The 19,449-nt window shown below is 37.6% G+C and overlaps 3 protein-coding genes across 7 annotated transcripts in view; 2 read left to right on the forward strand and 1 right to left on the reverse strand.

Moving 5' to 3' along the window:
• RGS20 (regulator of G protein signaling 20) overlaps positions 1-10,410 on the forward strand; it is a gene marked incomplete at its 5' end in the record, with an annotated part of 45,278 nt that extends 34,868 nt beyond the window's left edge. For all 5 annotated transcript variants that reach the window (XM_081111331.1, XM_081111328.1, XM_081111329.1 and 2 more), the window contains 3 exons: positions 2,984-3,067; positions 6,965-7,199; positions 9,408-10,410. In XM_081111331.1, the coding sequence (XP_080967457.1) occupies positions 2,984-3,067; positions 6,965-7,199; positions 9,408-9,596 (508 nt within the window). In that variant the 3' untranslated portion in view covers positions 9,597-10,410. The remainder of the gene's footprint in view (positions 1-2,983; positions 3,068-6,964; positions 7,200-9,407) is intronic.
• LOC308533167 (translation machinery-associated protein 7-like) lies at positions 3,385-6,056 on the forward strand. The gene has a single exon (XM_081110992.1). The coding sequence runs from the start codon at positions 3,402-3,404 to the stop codon at positions 3,594-3,596; it is 195 nt and encodes a 64-aa protein (XP_080967118.1). The 5' UTR covers positions 3,385-3,401; the 3' UTR covers positions 3,597-6,056.
• Positions 10,411-11,964: 1,554 nt separating the features above from the next.
• Positions 11,965-19,449, reverse strand: part of LOC308533365 (acyl-protein thioesterase 1) — a 66,710-nt gene continuing 59,225 nt past the window's right edge. The window contains exons 16-17 of the mRNA XM_081111326.1: positions 15,985-16,056; positions 11,965-13,482 (exon numbers count right to left, since the gene is read on the reverse strand). Coding sequence (XP_080967452.1) covers positions 13,474-13,482; positions 15,985-16,056 — 81 coding nt within the window. The 3' untranslated portion in view covers positions 11,965-13,473. The remainder of the gene's footprint in view (positions 13,483-15,984; positions 16,057-19,449) is intronic.

Below are 19,449 nucleotides of genomic sequence, written 5' to 3' on the forward strand. Positions count from 1 at the left end.
ACATAAATTCATGTGCTAGAGCAGGAAAAGGCAAATTGTAAAGCAGTGCATATTGCATAAAATAACATTTTTACAAAGTTGAAAATATCTTTGTGTATTTATGTTTATCCTATGTAATAAAAACCTAATATGCTAAGTGTCCTGTCATCCAGTCAGCCGTTCAACCAATCAAAGCGTAATATGCTAATGATATGCTAAGTCTGCTCAACCACTTGCTATGATGTGCACTGACCACCAGGGGGCAGACGCTCCAACCAGTAGGTTAGCTTGCTGCTGGGGTCTAGCCAATCAGGACTGAGCAAGATAGGCCGGACATGCCCTGAAGCACTCCTGGGGTCCTTCCCCGGCTGGCCCACCTCCCAGGTCTCTCCCTGACCCCAATCGTGCGCTGGTGGGGTTCTTTGGCCTGACCTGTGCCCTCTCGCAATCCAGGACCCCTTGGGGGATGTGGGAGAGCTGTTTTCGGCTCCATCCCTCAGGCCAGGCCGAGGGACCCCACTGGTGCATGAATTCATGCACTGGGCCTCTAATAACTTATATATTATACATTTGTATGTAGAGAGACTAACACGTATGGTAATAACATGTATGGTAATGATAAACAACAAATTAAGGATGATATTTATCTCTAGGTTGGACAGAGGGGAAATGGGATGGAAAAAGTATACAGCCAGAGATTTATCCCTGTTGATAACACATAGTAAAGTCAATTATTAAGGAAAGGTAAATGGCACTTTGTTCTCTAAGCCTTTGTATTATCTTTCTCAAAATTTTGCTTTATGGTCTTCTGGAATCTCATTTTATAAAAGAAGTCATGCAGATTGCTGTTCTCTTGGCAATAAACTAATTTTTTCCTTTTTAGAGGATTTCTTTCCATTTTATAACTCAAAAATTTACCAAAATGTATCTGATCTGGGGTCTTCTTTTACTGGTGAGCAACTATTTTGGCTTCTGTCAACATTTCCTAATTTTACTGTAGCAATAATAACTTAACTCTGGTTTTAAAAATTGACACAAAATATGTTCTTCAGTTTTTTAAAAAATACATTGTCTCCTTAAATATTTCTACTTTTAAAAAAATGAGACATGGAAAAATGTCAAAGCTTAAATAAATATTGCTTATTTAGTTCACAAAGGAATTTCCAGTTCTTTTAGGAATATTGTATCAAATTCATCCTTCACTTTCTCTTTGCTTTTTCACACCTGCTGTGCAGTAATGTTTTCTGCTTACGAACGAAGCCTCGGAAGTCAATCAGTATTCATTCTCCCACAGAGAGAACACCACCCAGATGCCTCTCAAGTTTGTTTTTGTTTTGTTTCAAGAAACCATTATTCAGTGACAGTTTAAGCCCTGGCATCATGAAAGCAACAAGTCAGAAGAGTTTCTAATGACTTTGCATTTAAAGAAAAATAGAGCAACACACACACACAATCACTGAAAATTCTTAGGCAGATATGCTGAAAATAGACTGAAAGGCTTACAAAATGGTGCAAAGAGAGTTAAGGAAAGATGTAATAAAAGGAATAGAAAAGATAATACAGTAGTGATAGAAAGATAAACTCAAAAGCAGTGATAAAAATCAATTTTTATATTAATGGGAAACTAAAAGCATTCCTGCTAAAATTAAAACCGAGGTGAGGCCTGACTGGCATGGTTCAGTGGTTGAGCATCGACCTATGAACCAGGAGGTCACGGTTCGAGCATATACCCAGGTTTCGAGCTGGATCCCCAGTGTGGGGCATGCAGGAGGCAGCCAATCAGTGACTCTCTCTCATCACTGATACTTCTTTCTCTCCCTCTCCTTCCCTTTCTGAAATCAATAAAAATATATCACACACACACAAAAAAACACAGAAAACAAAAACAAGGTGAGGATGTCTATGATACCCCTACTCTTTAGTATTGTACTATAGGAATCATCAGCCAATGACATTAGACAAGAGAAAATGACTGGAGGCCTAAAAACTGGAAAATAAGAAGTAACTCCCTATTTGCAGATGATACGAGAATATACCTGGAAACCCCAAGAGAACTATAGCTAAACTGATGCAAACAAAAAAGAATTCAATAAAGCCCTGGCTGGTGTGGCTCAGTTTGTTGGGCATTGTCCTGTGAACCTGGGTATGTGCCCTTACAGGGAATCGAACCCACTACCCTTCGGTGCTTCAACCCACTGAGCCACACCAGCCAGGGCTGGCTGGGCTTCTTTTTAGGGTGATGAAAATGTTCTAAAATTAGATATTAGTGATAGCTGTACAACCTTGTGATTATGTTAAAAACCACTCAATTGCACACTTTAAATAATTAGCTTTGTGATATATAAATGATGGTTCAATAAAGCTATCAAGAAAGTAATAGCCTTCATATGTACAAATAATAATCAGTTAGGAGTTGAGATAGAACTGAAAATTCCATTACAATAATAACAAAAATACTTGGAATAAATTTACAAAGTTATGTACCAAATGTATATAAGGAAACTTAAACTCTCTTGAACAATACAATAGATTTTTTATTTACTTTCCTGGTACTCTCTGATACTTTTGTAGGTGTGCCTATCAATATATAAAACCTGCATTTTGACTGCAAACAAAGCCTGGAGAGTATATACTTGTTTTTGAGGTGCAAGAAATGAAATAAATAAATAAAACTATTTGGAAAAAGGAGAAAAAGCAAAAGCAAAACATCCTGATGATCTCACCTTTTTATTATTTTTTAATGGGCATGTTTTTATGAAAAGAATTATTATTCTAAATGTAAATTCTCTCTTGATTAGTGTAGACCACAGTATTATAAACGTAATTTATTTTTGCTAATACTTTATTGTCATATGGTTTTCTTACGAAAGCCAATCAGGGTCACTGTTTTGAAGGAAAGAAAGAAGTTCCACTTGGTAATCGAGTTCTCTTTAGAATATCTTTAAAAAGCTTTCTTTGATAAAGAATGGTCTCAGCTGACACGTTAATGTCTTATTTTGTGCAGTCTCACTGTTAGAAATCAAGAACAGGGGCCTGGGAGGGCTTCCCATGAACTCAGAAGAGACGACCTTCCAACCTGGGAAGAAAGGTAAGATCTCATGTGTTCAGCTCACTAAGTTGACAGAAATGCCTACCTTATTATTTTTTTCCGCTCTATGTTTTAATGAACACATAGTTTCTGTAACTGCAAGTTAGCAATATCAAGTCATAACTCGGCATCACATTTTCACTGCAGACTTCCTTTTAATTCATTGTGTGACAGGGAGAAAAATCAGTTCCATCATTAATGAAATACCTGCTAATCTCAAATATAAATTGATGCTTCTTGACAGAGCGTATGACGTTATTTGATTTTTATATGGTATGCTTTTTAAAAAAGACTATAATAAAACATGCACGCTTGGGCCGGGGCGGCAGGCACCATGTCCGGCCGCGAAGGTGGCAAGAAGCAGCCCCTGAAGCAGCCCAAGAAGCAGGCCAAGGAGATGGACGAGGAGGACAAGGCGTTCACGCAGAGGCAGGAGGAGGAGCAGAAGAAGCTCGAGGAGCTGAAAGCGAAGGCGGCGGGGAAGGGCCCCCTGGCCACAGGTGGAATTAAGAAATCTGGCAAAAAGTGAACTGTTCCTTGTGCCTGGGGCAATGGTGATCCTTAGTTCCATTCCTGTTTTAACATCAGGATTCCCTGTCATCACATCTCTTTTTTTTTTTTTTAAATATATTTTATTGATTTTCCACAGAGAAGAAGGGAGAGGGATAGAGAGTTAGAAACATCGATGAGAGAGATCGATCAGCTGCCTCCTGCACGCCCCCCAGTGGGGATGTGCCTGCAAACAAGGTACATGCCCTTGACCGGAATCGAACCTGGGACCCTTCAGTCCGCAGGCCGACGCTCTATCCACTGAGCCAAACCGGTTCGGCTCATCACATCTCTTGCCACCTATAGCTAAAATGATGTGTTGTCTTGGAGGCTGTGGTACATTTAAGGACAGCTCTGGGACAGCTTCAAGCGTACCAACACCAGAATTATAGGGGTGCCAGAAGATGAGAGAGAGCAAGATATTGAAAACCTATTTGAAGAAATAATGACAGAAAACTTCCCCCACCTGGTGAAAGAAATAGACTTACAGGTCCAGGAAGCGCAGAGAACCCCAAACAAAAGGAATCCAAAGAGGACCACACCAAGACACATCATCATTAAAATGCCAAGAGCAAAAGACAAAGAGAGAATCTTAAAAGCAGCAAGAGAAAGAAACTCAGTTACCTACAAGGGAATACCTATACGACTGTCAGCTGATTTCTCAACAGAAACTTTGCAGGCCAGAAGGGAGAGGCAAGAAATATGCAAAGTGATGAATGCCAAGAACCTGCAACCAAGATTACTTTATCCAGCAAAGCTATCGTTCAGAATTGAAGGTCAGATAAAGAGCTTCACAGATAAGGAAAAGCTAAAGGAGTTCATCACCACCAAACCAGGATTATATGAAATGCTGAAAGGTATCCTTTAAGAAGAGGAAGAAGAAGAAAAAGGTAAAGATACTAATTATGAACAACAAATATGCATCTATCAACAAGTGAATCTAAGAATCAAGTGAATAAATAATCTAATGAACAGAATGAACTGTTGATTATAATAGAATCAGGGACATAGAAAGGGAATGGACTCACTATTCTTGGTGGGGAAAGGGGTGTGGGAGATGCGGGAAGAGACGACAAAAATTGTGCACCTAGGGATGAGGACAGTGGAGGGGTGAGGGCAGAGGGTGGGGTGGGAACTGAGTGGAGGGGAGCTATGGGGGGGAAAAAAGAGGAACAAATGTAATAATCTGAACAATAAAGATTTACTAAAATTAAAAAAAAATTAAAAAACAAAACAAAAAACCATACACATTGGTTTTCAGGAAAGTTTTAAAAGTCCATCTTTTTCTTAACTATTAACTTATACTTCCATTAATGTATTGTTTTTAAAATTTCAGAAAATGCACATAAATTACTTTCCATAATGCCAGATTTTAATATTGTCTCTTTTCCCACCTGTAGTATCAACTGATTTACTTTTACCTACATATTCTTAGGCCTTTTCTTGGAATTTTGCCTATATAATTGCAAATACAAAACCAATATCCTAAAAGCACTGTTCAAATAGGTCTTGTATTAAATGTTTATTTTTGAGATTTATTTATTTTGAGAGAAAAAAGGGAAGTAGCCTAAAAGGTTGATTAAATATTTTTCTTCATTCTTTATGCTAGTTACTCTTACCCAGATTTTAAAAAGTCTGGGAAGCACATTAAAATCTTCCACAACTTATGAGTTTCTTAAAACAGCTTTTATCTTGTATATTCCAGTATCATGTATTTTGTACCAAAGCTTGAGGCTGTTACATCTGAAACCACAATGCCTACATCGAGTCCTGGCTATACCCCTCCCGCCAGTGGAACCTTGAGACCTTGGGCACTTGGTAGACACATTATGCCTCAGTTTCCTTCTGTGTAAAGTGCGGGTGATAATAGTTCGTTGTTGCTAAGCCAAAGACGGGCTGTTGTATCTGTCTCTGTTTGTAAGAACACCCCTCATAACGGAGTACATCTATAAGGATCCTATTTTCAAATAAGGTCACATCCAGAGATATTGAAGGCTAGGACTTCAACATATCTTTTTTCAGGCATAAAATTCAACCCAATAACAACTTCCTACAAAATAACACTGGAGCCAGTTGGTTTCACAGATTAGTTCCACAAAACATTTCAGGACTTGGTCATTCCAAGATTACACGAGTCTCGTATAATTACCCAAATGTCTAAGAGGCCAGTGTAACAGTGAAACCAAAATCAGATGAGGATAGTACAAGAATGGAAAATGAGAGCTGAATCCTGCCCAGGAACTCTGAGCTGGCCACGAACAGCAGCACGGGTGAATCTTAGACACTTAGTGTTGGGTGGAAAAAGCAAGCTGTAGGAGACATTTTTATAGACTTCAAAGAAAAGAAAAAACAAAAAAACTAGCCCAGCCTGCATGGCTCAGTGGTTGAGCTTTGAACAGGGAGGTCACCGTTCAATTCCCGGTCAGGGCACCTGCCCGGGTTATAGGCTCAATCCCCAGTGTGGGGCTTGCATTCTCTCTCATCATTGATGTTTCCATCTCTCTCTCCCTCTCCCTTCCTCTTTGAAATCAATACAAATATATTTTTTTAACTAAAAAATACATTGTTCCGGGATACATACATACATAGAAATTAGGGGGAGAGGGTAATGGAAAAGAAATAATAAAGGTCATTGTTAAACAGATTGTTTTTTCTGACCTCAGTAAAATGGAATGTAAGTAAAAAATCAACTAGAATAGGGAAAACCCAAAATCAAGAATAGAGGTTCCCTCAGACCTGGGGAGCCAGAGGGCAGTGTCTGAGTGTAGTGTCAGGTAAGTGCAGCTCTCCGCGATGGCCTGGTTCTCAAGGTAAATGGTGAATTCATGGATGCTCATTTTCGTTGTCACCCTTCATAACCTGCAGTTATATAACTCATATTCTTTTCTCCTCTTTAAAATTCTCTTTTGAGTGTTAAAACATACTAAATAGGTACTGCCCCACTGCTATTCTGGAAGTCAGTGTGGTCAGGGCTGACTCGGGTCTGTCATGTGACTAGGGAGTTTTTGCTCAGATGATTATAGGATTTTTCTTTTCCTCTATAATTTAAAAACTTTTCCAGGACATGCTTAGATATAAACAAGTATGGGCTGAGCAGTTATTGTAGCAATTTGGCTCGCCAGCCTTTGGGCAGTAGCCATGCAATCCAGCTAAACAATGTGAAAGTATCAAACTCATGTGTTTTTGCTAAAGGCTTAAGGAAACAAAAACAGCTCTTTCTCTTCCTGAAAGGTCCAAAGTGCACATTTTCATTCTCAGAGAGGAAAAAGATAGGTTTCCAGTGATGAAATCCAGATGAACTACCAGTAACATGGCTCCCTTCTGCCCTTTCTTCTGGTCTCTGCACAGCCCAACTCCTACTCTGGAAGAGGTCAGTGCCTGGGCGCAGTCCTTCGACAAGTTGATGCTCACCCCAGCAGGAAGGAACGCTTTCCGCGAATTCCTCCGGACAGAATTCAGTGAAGACAATATGCTTTTCTGGATGGCGTGTGAGGAACTGAAAAAAGAAGCTAATAAAAGCATTATTGAGGAAAAGGCAAGGACAATATATGAAGACTACATTTCTATTCTTTCTCCTAAAGAGGTATGTGCCTACTAAAAGGTTTTGTTCTAGGAGCCCATGGATAAAATGAACCCTTCTGTTTGGTCACCTGGCACCATTATAGCTACTCCAAAACATAGGAAATGACTTTACCTCCTATCCCTAGTGTTGTTACCCTTGAAAAGCCCTGCTTTGTTTTGTTTTTAATGAATTATATATCTATAAAACTAGAGGTCCGGTGCATGAAATTCATGCACAGGTAGGGTCCCCAGGCCTGGCCGGCGATCAGGGCCGATCAGGGCCTTCAGGCTGCGGGCCAGGGCCTTCTTTCCCCTGGCTGCCAGCTGCTGGCCAGGCCTTCCTTTGTTCTGTGCCACCCCCTGGTGGTCAGCACACGTCATAGCGGGCAATCGAACTCCTGAGGGGACAATTTGCATATTAGCCTTTTATTATATAGGATTTTATTGATTTCAGAGAGGAAGGGAGAGAGAGAAACATCAATAATGAGAATCATCCATCGGCTGCTTCTTGCACACCCCACACAGGGGATCGAGCCCACAACCCAGGCATATGCCCTGACCTGGAATGAAACTGTGACCTTCTAGTTCATAGGTGGATATTCAACCACTGAACCACATTGGCTGGGCAAGAATCCTGATTTTAAGTGTGCAGGTTTTTTTCCTAATAAATACAGGAGAGTACTGTAAATATATTTTCTCTTCCTTGTCATTTAATAACATTTTCTTTTCTCTACCTTACTTTATTATGAGAATATCTATAATAATAAAAGCATAATATGCTAATTAAACCATACAGCCGAACGACCTTCCGGATGGAGCCAGGGCTGTGAGGGCTGAGGTAAGCTGCCACAGCTGCGAGGGCCAAGCCCCTTGCACGAATTTCGTGCATTGGGCCTCTAGTCGTATATAAAACACATAACATATAAAATATGAGCTAATCAACTATTTATGTTACCAATAAGGCTTCCAGTTAACAGTAAGCTATTAGTAAAGTTTTGGGAAGTCAAGGGTTATACATGGATTTTCACCTGCATGGAGTCAGGGCCTCTACCCCTTGTGTTGTTCAAGAGTCAAGTGTATTCTAATTCCTTTGACCATGGTCCCACAATGGGCTCCAAGTACACCCTGAAATCTGGGAAAGATTTTGTCCATTTTTCTGGAGAAAGTATCCGTAACTTTCATCAGATTCTCCAAAAGGGGTAGTCTATGCATTTCACTATTAATACTGTTTAAAAATAGTACAAGCATTTCTTTAAATAAAGTATCCCTTTATTCTGATTCAAAATCTTTTTTATAGTATCTTTATTTTAACTTATTTTAAAATTTTTATTATTGAAAGTATTACAATGTCCCCTGGTATCTTTATTTTATATGGTAGCATCACTAACATGATACTGATTCTTCCAAGGTTTTCCCCAGAGTGTCCTTTTTTAATATCAGAGAAATTATGAGTGAAATCAAGCAAGTTTTCATCTCTCAAGAGTTTTTGTTCTTTCAATTCCAAAATCTAGGTTAGGTTGATCTCAAAACTAAGTGCCTTGTGGTTCTAGTTATAAAATCATTCATTATTTCCAAATATGTGCTAAGAATATAAAGTTAATGAAACATTGCCTCTACTGCCAGAGAACTCTGACATAAGGGGGCAGAGTGACTTGGAGCCCTCCACCCTCACCCCCATCATTGCCTCAGGATCCTAATGGGCTGGTGCAGTGAGCAATCAACAGTGGGGTGGGACAGGAATGATGGAGATACACAGAAGAGGCATTAGATGGACCCGGGGGGGGGGGGGGGGACCCAGAATCTGTTTTAAGGAGCCTTCTAGGAGCTTTTGAAGCCACTGAAATTTGAGAACCTCATTATGTGTTCAGTTTCTCTTTGCCAGGCTCAATTTTGGGGTGACTTTGGGATTTTTTAAAAAATATATTTTATTGATTTTTTACAGAGAGGAAGGGAGAGGGGTAGAGAGTTAGAAACATCGATGAGAGAGAAACATCGACCAGCTGCCCCCTGCACACTCCCCACTGGGGATGTGCCTGCAACCAAGGTACATGCCCTTGACCAGAATCAAACCCGGGACCCTTCAGTCCGCAGGCCAACGCTCTATCCACTGAGCCAAACCGGTCAGGCATGGGTTTGGGATTTTTAAAAACCAGAACAAGCTATGGGAATTTGGTATGGATTTCCAATGAGAAACGTATCTAATACAACTCTTATTTGTTTCTGTTCACAGGTCAGCTTAGACTCCCGAGTCAGAGAAGTCATCAATAGGAACATGGTGGAGCCATCCCAACACATATTCGATGATGCACAACTTCAGATTTACACCTTAATGCACAGAGACTCATATCCCCGATTCATGAATTCTGCTGTCTATAAAGATTTGCTCCAGTCCTTATCTGAGAAATCCGCTGAAACATAGGATGTTATCAACTATATTTATTATTAATAAAATAATAAAGACTCATGGACTATGTCTAGTACAGGGAATTTAGAGGTAGCAGCCAGGGTCTTCTGCTGGACTAATACGGGGCTATTTTAATAACAGATGCTTTCTTCTGCAGAAGGCTACATGTTCAGTATAAATTGCAGCCACCGTTAGTGCTACTTATGAAAAAATGGACATGGCTGTCTTAGAAAGATAGTATATTTACATTTACAATAACAGCGGCACGTTCTGAATGGCAAGGGATCCACTACAAGACTGCACCTACCTGGAGCATGGACACCCACTGGGGCACCAGGACTGCTTTTGTTCTGCGTGAGTTCAGTACCTGATTACTCTCTTCCCGAAGAAAAGACATTCAGATGTTTCTCAACTACCCCTTCAGTCCATCAAGCTCAGTTTTGGATATTTCACTTACCAGGGCCATTACAGGACCCAAAATCCCATTTCCTAAAGATGTGACCACTTGTAAAAAAATGGACTTCCCCTTAATCTGAGATTATATGTATGTAATACATAGATGTGTGTGTGTATCTATCCATGGTTAATGTGAAGCACAGTGCTCTGAAGTGCATCCATCTCAATGTTTGGTAAGAGAAGTAGTGCTTAGAAAATTATTTTGTTGAAAATTTACCATTATTTTATCAGAATCTGCCAACCTAACACATGAATTTTTAAGTTCACAACTTGGTCATGTTCCTAACAAAACTTTCAAAGAAGCATATTTCCATTTTATTCTTGAAAGAAATGAGGGCATTTTCACTCTAAAAAATAAAGCACAAGAGTTTTACTTCAATCTTTACTTTTTTCACATGCAAATACTTGGGAAATAGAAGATTAAGTAGGGATACATGCAAGATATCTTTTAGCTCCCACACAAGGATTTTGTTTTTAAATCCCACTATTTTTATGATAGGCAAATGAAGTAACTTCATAGTTGACTGATAAAAATACTGGTCTGTAAACCTAAAAATCTTGAAGAAACCCATCACTAAAATGAATGGGAAAGACATCTAAAATGAGGTGACTGCCAAAGACACCCAAATCTGGAATGGTTTGAGTAGTGGGTTAGAAATTAATTGGCAAGAGCCCATAGCACACTTCAGCCCTAAATGAGGTGCTTTAAAAAAAAAATGTTGATTTTTTCCCCCCCTCTTTTTTAGCGAGAGGGAGGGAGAAGGAGAAAGAGAAACATCAATGTGAGAGCATAACATTGATCGACTGCCTCCTGTATAACCCTTACTGGGAATCAAGCCCACAACCCCGGCATGTGCCTGACCAGGAATCAGACCAGAAATCCAACCGGCAACTCTCCATGTATGGGATGACATCCAACTGAGTCACACGGGCCAGGGCATAGGATGCTCTTCTCTTGGTGATCTCCTGCACTTGGCTCTTCAGCCTGACGATTTCCGAATTACTCTGTTCAAACCCCAAACCTAACCCCCTCGCCCTTATTTTCTTGGTAAACCATCTTACCTCCTACTCTATTATGACAATTGTGTCCCTAACCCCCTTCAACCTCCTGTGTAACCTATAAATATGTATAGATCAGCATCTATTCCTGCCTCCTTCAGTCCTGTTCCAGAGAATAATGTGTTTTCTCCTTTTCAAGGCATCAACCCCTTACCTAGAAGTCTCACTTTTTTATTAGACAAAGAGGACATAATTGTGATTAAGGCATAACCCCTGCACTCTAATAGTTTTCATTCAGGTAAGGACAGACGTGCTCATGGCATCTAAAGTATTAACTTAGTAAGTTCTCTAACTGTCTGTAGTAAGCATTCTAACAGTGAAGAACTGAGCTATGTAAGTCCTGAAGAGCTATGGAAAGATTTTTTTGTGTTTTTTTTAAACAGTAGGAGTTACCTTTTATTTTTTTAAATACATTTTTAAAAATATATTTTTATTGATTTCAGAGAGGAAGGGAGAGGGAGAGAGATAGAAGCATCAGTGATGAGACAGAATTATTGGTCGGCTATCTCCTGCACGCCCCCTACTGGGGATCGAGCCTGCAACCCGGGCATGTGCCCTCGACCAGAATCAAACCCAGGACCCTTCAATTCACAGGACAACATTCTATCCACTGAGCCAAACTGGCGAGAACTATGGAAAAGTTTTAACGGAGGTGACACCAAAACTAAAACCAGTAGAACCAAGGGTTCAGAAAAAGAGAAGAGAAACATCCTCTGTACTACTGTTCAACACTAGCTTTTTCTTAAAACCAGCAGGCATCACTTAATTAAAACTGTACTTTAAGAACACCTTACTAGTTGGGGGAGGAGGACTTTTTAAACAAAAGGAAAAGTAAGCTTCAATGTTAAATAAAATGACAAAATGCGATACAATTTAATAACAAGAAACTTTATTTGAATTACAAATTTTAAAATGCATCACTTAATCTAAAAGTGGAACTATTTTAATGTTTTTCCTTTTTAAAACTCATTTTTTCAAAAATGCACTTTACTTTTCAAATGCTAAAACAAAAAGTTAATCTGTGAACTGACAAAGTAAAGATGGAATGATACCAGGGGCCAATTCTTATATATTAGGTCTTAACAAAGACCTTTAAATGTTGTCTTCGGTATTATATCAAATTGATTTCCAATAAGAAATGAGAAATGGGAGCAGAGGGGAGTGAAAGCATGTACTGAGGTCTTTCTGTAGGTGTCTGATAAAATATAGATTTAGCATGATAAGTTGTGGGCTTTGTTAACAGGGGCCTTTAAGATGTGCTAGAGCAAGCATACACTAAGGAACTTATGTGAAAATCAATTTTTCTTATTCCTAACGGAATAAATGGTAAACACTTAAACAAAAAGTAAAACCTAATTATAACATCTGTACTATAAAATGAGTTGCATTATAGCCCATATATTCAGTTTGTTCAACAGCCTCATTAATTAACAGAAAAGGTCAACTTATTAGACTCAGAACAAAAATATTTTCTATCAACCTCAAGATGGAAAGATTTATATAATCTTTATACTTAATCCTTGGCCAGTATAGATTTCCAAATGAAAATCTATGAGCTATTTTTAATAACTACACTATACTAAAACACTAACATTTCCTTCCCAGTATATCTTCCTATGAGGGGAAAATAGACACTTTCATTCTTTGCCATTGCAGTGTTCTGCAAAACTAAAATACTATAAATTCAAACAGGTACATAAAACTGAACTGATTCCAACAAAGCCAAGTCATGTTTCCAAAAGTAAAATCCATTAAGAACAAGTAATAAACATGTACAAGAAATTACAAGAAATAATGATCACGGTTAGTTACAAATGCAAAATAATATCTAATTATCCCAGACTTGTGAATATAATAATTAAAAACAATTTCATATGCTAGTTCAAACATTATGTACAATTTAGATAAGCTGGTCAAGTATACACCACATTTAATAAACTTACAATTATATTATCTTTCTCCTCCTTTAATATTTGCAGGTACATGCCAATAAAGAAAAAAATGTAATTTTCATTTATGTATTAACTGAGAATAACATTTCTACTATGTTTGTTTCAGACTGTAAAAAAGTTAAGGTAAATTTCCTTTAAGGAAAAAAAGGTAAAAATAAATTGCCAAAAATTTAATATCAATTACTTATAAAAATGAAAAAAAAATTGAAATAGATACCATATAATTATTATGTAGTCTCCCTACTGATCTGAAAGTACGGGCATTTAAGAAAGGATGATACTATGTCAAAAACAAAGACTAACCCAACAGATGCATTTTCTTTAAAAATCTGATTTGCAGAAAAACTACTTCCTTGGCCTAGTTTTATAGCCAGTTACAAAATCCATTTTCTCAATGGTCCAGACATTTTCCCAATTCTTCCAACTCAACAGAACTGTCAAAAAAGAAGAAATATTTTGTAAGACCATTAAATAAGACAATAGGGTGTATCCCTTCTCCCATTTAACACAGCATACACTTTATATTGCTAAGAAAGAGATTTTTTTTTAAAGACGCCATATTTTTCAGATATAATCACCTTTCTTAAGTGTTTGACTTCTCCAACTTAGAATTAGTAGAAATATATAACTAAAGTAGTATAAAATTTTTAAAAATCAAGAACCTCTTTTAGACACAGACAACAGTATGGTAGGTTCCAAAGAAGGGGGTTTGGAGGAGGATGTAAAGGGTATTGTGGGTCAAATATATGATAGAGGAGACTAGACTTTGGGTGGTGAGCACACCATACAGATGATGTATCATATATTACTAGAGGCCTGGTGCACGGATTTGTGCATTGGCCTCGCCTGTACCCTCTCACAATCCAGGACCCCTTGGGGGATGTCGGACTGCTGGTTTTGGCCCGATCCCCACAGGCCAGGACGAGGGACTCCACCAGTGCCCGAATCCATGCACCTGGCCTTTAGTATGCATATAAGATCTTTGGTTAATCTCTTCTTCCCCTCCCCCATTCCCTCTGAGATTCATCAGTCTGTCCCATGTTTCCATGCCTGTGCGTTGAGTGTCTGCCCCCTGGTGGTCATTGCTCATCATAGCTACTGGTCGAATGGTTGAAAGGTTGCTTAGGCTTTTATATATATATACACACACACACAGTGGGGGCTTGACTTACGAGTGTCCCAACTAATGAGTTTTTCGAGATACGAACTGTCTCTCGGCTGATTTTTTGCTTTGAGTTGCGAGCTAAAATTTGGGTTACGAGCCAGCTTTAGATACCCCACCGCTAGTTGGCGCAGCGAACGTCACAGTGAATGCCACAACATCAGCCCAGCATCATGTGTCTCACTTGTTCACAGCTGATTTGACATACGAGTAATTTGAGTTACGAGCTCCATCACGGAACGAATTAAACTCGTAAGTCAAGGCCCCACTGTATATAGATACTGATTACTGTTACACCAATAAATTTAATTTTAAAAATAATAAAAGAACCTCTCTTCTTAATGTTTTCAGGTTAAAAACATTAATTCCAAATTAGAACTTCTAGAGTAAGCCATCATAGCATCAGCTTTTATATTAAGATATACTTTGTTAAATCCAATAGGTACTATGTCAGAACTTATGCTGCAAACTGCCAGTATTCAAAACAAACCGTTATAAACCCAATATTACTACTACTAATAAAAATACTCCATCATACAAAACAAATCTAAGAGCTATCTGGAAAAGCCAGATTTGCTCAATAGGATTGGGAAAAAAAAAAGGGAATATCCCTCTTAGCTCTGCCAACTCAGGATAGGAGACACTATTTCAAACCATGAAGAAAGTCTCAATACAAGTAACTTTCTCAGCTCAGAATTAAATCTTTGTATATAATAAAATGGGTATTGGTCTCAATCCCTAAAATAGTGTCTAGGGCCAAAGTCCCATTCCATATTTGTAGAGGATACTGCCCCACTGTCTGGCTTTTAATTCACTTCTGATTTTCAGAAAATGCTTTAACCTGAAAATGCTTTATGTGAATAATTAAAAAATAAACATTAGACTTAAATGTCTATGTAAGTATAACAACAACAAAAATCTTGTACCACTTCACAAAAATTAATACAAGCAGTCAGTATTTTTGGAACATCAACAATTATCAGGCACTTTAAATATATTACATTTACTCCTCACCACAACCTTTAATGTAGGTATTATTTACATTTAATATATGATAAAGTATTAGTTCAGTAAGAGTAAGTGGCAAAGGAACTATAAACCTATTTGGCTCTAAAGATTATATTCCTACTATGTGAACCTTGCCAATTCCATACCCTAACATCTTCATGTCTACAATGATAAAATGATCTTAGGATGAATCTGCAATTCTTCTCCCAATTTTAAATTATATTATTGTGGCTCACAAAAATCACTCAAGCATGAATCATTTAAGTAACATAAACTTGCCAGTGTGGGGCTAATTCAAGAGTAATATAAAGGCTTAGTGAAAACCCTACCAAACCATGACAGTGCTCATCTGTAATTCCTAAAATAACACTAAAACCATTAGACTGGATTTCAACTAAGTAATTTTTCCAGAAACAAAATCTATGAAGAGAAATAATACATATGAACAAATTTTCTGGAGTACAAAAGTGGAAGCAAATGAATGAGTATATTATATACAGGACTAAGATACAGTAACCAAACATATAAAACTCAATCCTGTTACTCCTGAACCAAAACAAAATGAAGGTAGGAAAGTTAAGATTCTTTAATTCTAACAGAGTACAAAGTAGTATATTCCATTACAAATGGTTAGTCATAGACTCCCATAGTGCTAAACAGTGTGAGCATATGTATATATTTAGGTATCTACATAGGATTATGAAAAGACCTGAAGAAATTATTCTATTATACATGAGTAAAATATGAATCCAAGAAGGCGCCATACCTTCCATCGATTTCCACATTCATTGCAGACAACAAATGTTGTCATCGGTTCATCAGCACTACGAGTTTGTACCTGCAGCAAAATCAAGTGAAAAATATTACTTTTTACAATACTATAAAAAGTTTAACCTAAATAAGAACATTCTACATGGAAATATATAATAACCACAATGGTAAGACAAAATCCTATATAATAAAAGGCTAATATGCAAATCGACCAAATGGCAGAACGACCCATCGCTATGACATGCATTGACCACCAGGGGGCAGACGCTCAATGCAGGAGCTGCCCCCTGGTGGTCAGTGTGCTCCCACAGGGGGAGGGCCACTCAGCCAGAACTGGGCTCATAGCTGGCAAGTGCAGTGGCAGTGGCGGGAGCCTCTCCTGCCTCCATAGCAGTGCTAAGGATGTCCAACTGCCAGCTTAGGAGAGTGGGCCTAAGCTGTAAGTCAGACATCCTCCGAGGGCTCCCAGATTGCAAAAGGGCGCAGGCTGGGTTGAGGGACCCCCTCCACCACGAGTGCATGAATTTCATGCACCGGGCCTCTAGTGTGTGTGTGTGTGTGTGTGTGTGTGTGTGTGTGTGTGTACACACATACACACACACACACACACACACATATAAAAAACAGCCTGAAACAAGTTCAAATAAAGCTAATGTCAGAAGAAAACACATTTCCAAACTTCATTTTTCTAAGTCCTTCCTTCCTTGTCTGTTCATGTTTAATTTATTCCAGATAAGTGGGAAATCATCTAATGTCACACTTATACTTTTTATAAATGACTAACAAATACAAAAAAATTTCATCATCACTAAGAATCACAGAAATGTTAGTTAAAAGACATCAATTTTCTCTTACAAATTAGCAAAGATGTGAAAATTAAGCATATGTCATTCCGACAAATATAACTACTTCTAAAAGTTAGGCAACAACGTAATATCCATGTTCTGTGACCTAGAAACTTGATATCTCCTCTATTCTAAGATGATAATTAGAAATACTATGTACAGCTCAACATCACTAATAATCAGAAAAATGCAAATCAAAACCACAATGAAATGTCACCTTATACCGGTCAGAATGGCTATTATCAAAGACAGGAGATAACAAATGTTAATGAGAATGTGAAGAAAAGGGAACCCTTGTACAGTACTGGTTGGAATGTAAACTGGTAAAGTCATTATGACAAACAGTATAGAGGTTCCATCACCTCATATAGTTAGTGTATTCCTTCTGAATGGCAAATTGATAGGCAATTTAAATTTCTTTTTCAGATTTTTCTGTAGTTTCCAAAGTGTCCATAAGTAGGTATTTCATATTGCTTTTTATTTTTAAAAGCAAAACATTGATTGCTAGCTATCTGTATATTTAGGGAATGTGGTAACATTAATATTCAAGTGAAATAAAAGACTGGAAAAATTAGAAAAAAAAACAGAGCAACAGAGATAGTATAGTAAAAAGGCAAAAAAATTACATTCATATGGGAAGGTTTAATATTCTCAGGATCTAAAGAAAGAAAGGTAAGCATGATAAAATCATACTCAATAATTGTAAGTCTCAATGTCTTTACAATTTCAGTTTCTCTTTTAAGTTAAAGAAAAAGTATTTGGAATATTTTTCACATAAATGAATTGAACAATAAACAAGAAAATATAATTTAAAAATACTTTATAAGAAATTATCAGAATTTACATAACTAAACAAATTAAAGCATTAATAAAAATTTATAAAAAACATATTCAATGAATTAAAATAAAATACCAACATCATTAAGTGGTAATAGTGCCCAAAGTAGGAAATGAAGATTTTGTAAATGACATAAATTGCATGTAGGAGGGCTGTACTAGAGGACAGAGAACATAGTTCAAAATATGTTTGAAAACCCAAATCTCAGAATAATTGGATTTCGTCTTCCAAACACTGTTTCTATTTCTGTTTTAGCACAAATTAAAACATTCAATGGAAGGCATATACTATTATTCTTTACTAATGAAATATTTTGGTTCTATATATGATTTCATTAAATGTCCAGGACAAAAAAAAAGGAAAAGTGGAAAGAATGTAGCCAACAAGTAGCCAAGTGTTACTGAAGAAAGTAGGTGAGCTACTAAGTGAGTGAAGGACCTCTGAGAATAGCATGATGACAGGAAACCAATGTGGACCCATGGGGTGAGAGAATGACCCATAGGTGCATAGATAACAATGATACCTTCATGAACATCTATGTGGCCACGGTCACCTATGTGGACCATTGAGGCATTGGATGGTAGAGCAGGATGGCTTGTTTGTGATAGGTCATAATGCCTGCTATGATCACATGAGCCAGCAATCCCACTTCTGAATATATATATATTCTCAAAATTGAAAACAATGTCTCAAAGATGTTATTTGTACACTCATACAATGGATTATTATTCGGTCTTAAAAAGGAAGGAATTCTGGCACACGCTATAATATGGATAAACCTTTATGAACATTATGCTAAGTGAAATAAGCCAGTCGCAAAAATACAGATATTGTGTAACTCCATTTATTCCTTTGACTACCTAAAATAGTCAAATTCAGAAACTGGTGGTTGCCAGGAGCTGGGAAGAAGAGGGGAAGAGAAGTTGTTGCTGTTTAATGGGTATAGAGGTTCAGTTTTGCAAGAGGAGCTTTATAGTAGTAAGTTTTTAAGTTGTTTCTTTTACAATTAAAAATTTTGAATTTTTTAATTTAAAAATTAAAGAGATAACTCAGCAAAAATAAATAAGCTAATATGATTTTTTAAAGATTTTATCTACACAAGGTTAGAGACTTCTGACGTTACTGGAACTAAAGGTTTCAAAAATAGGAATCATTTCTTTTAAAGTATATACTTCTAAATGAATTTGGCAAAGCATTATTAAAGTTAAAAGTTATTCTTTAGTTTATATGGGGAAGAGGAAGATGGGTCAAGGCAAGAACTTAAATTCTAACAATACTGCATTTTGAATAGGTATATTTAATTTTAATATGATAAAATCTCAGTATATCACCACTTCAAAGATCAGAAGCTCCATGAAACCAATTATAAACATGACTTTTAACTCAAAAGCCCAAAGATAAAGAATCAGTCTCAAAACAGCAGCATTTTGCCTATTTAAGGCCTTCAGATAAAAATGGTTTAAAAAATCCTTCTGAAATATTTTACATATCTACACTAACAAAAGAGAAACATGCAAATTGGTGTCACTCCGCCACACCCACCAGCCAATCGGAGTTAGTATGCAAATTAACCCAACAAAGATCGTGGTTAACTTGCATATGCAGGCGCCAAGCGAAGACTGAAGACTGAAGATGACTGAAGACTGAAGAGGCTTGGCTTCTCTGTAGCAGTCGGAGCGAAGGCCTGGGTCCTGGGTGCTGGAGGAAAACCAGTGCCAGCAGCCAGGGGAAGGAAGGCCTACTGCATGAATCTCTTCGTGCAATGGGCCTCTAGTAC

This window comes from Myotis nattereri (assembly GCF_964212035.1).
Source record: "Myotis nattereri genome assembly, chromosome: 17".
Taxonomy (NCBI): Eukaryota; Metazoa; Chordata; class Mammalia; order Chiroptera; family Vespertilionidae; genus Myotis; species Myotis nattereri.

Coding starts and splice junctions, on each gene's coding strand:
- LOC308533167 (XM_081110992.1), top strand. CDS start 3,402: ATGTCCGGCCGCGAAGGTGGCAAGAAGCAGCCCCTGAAGCAGCCCAAG.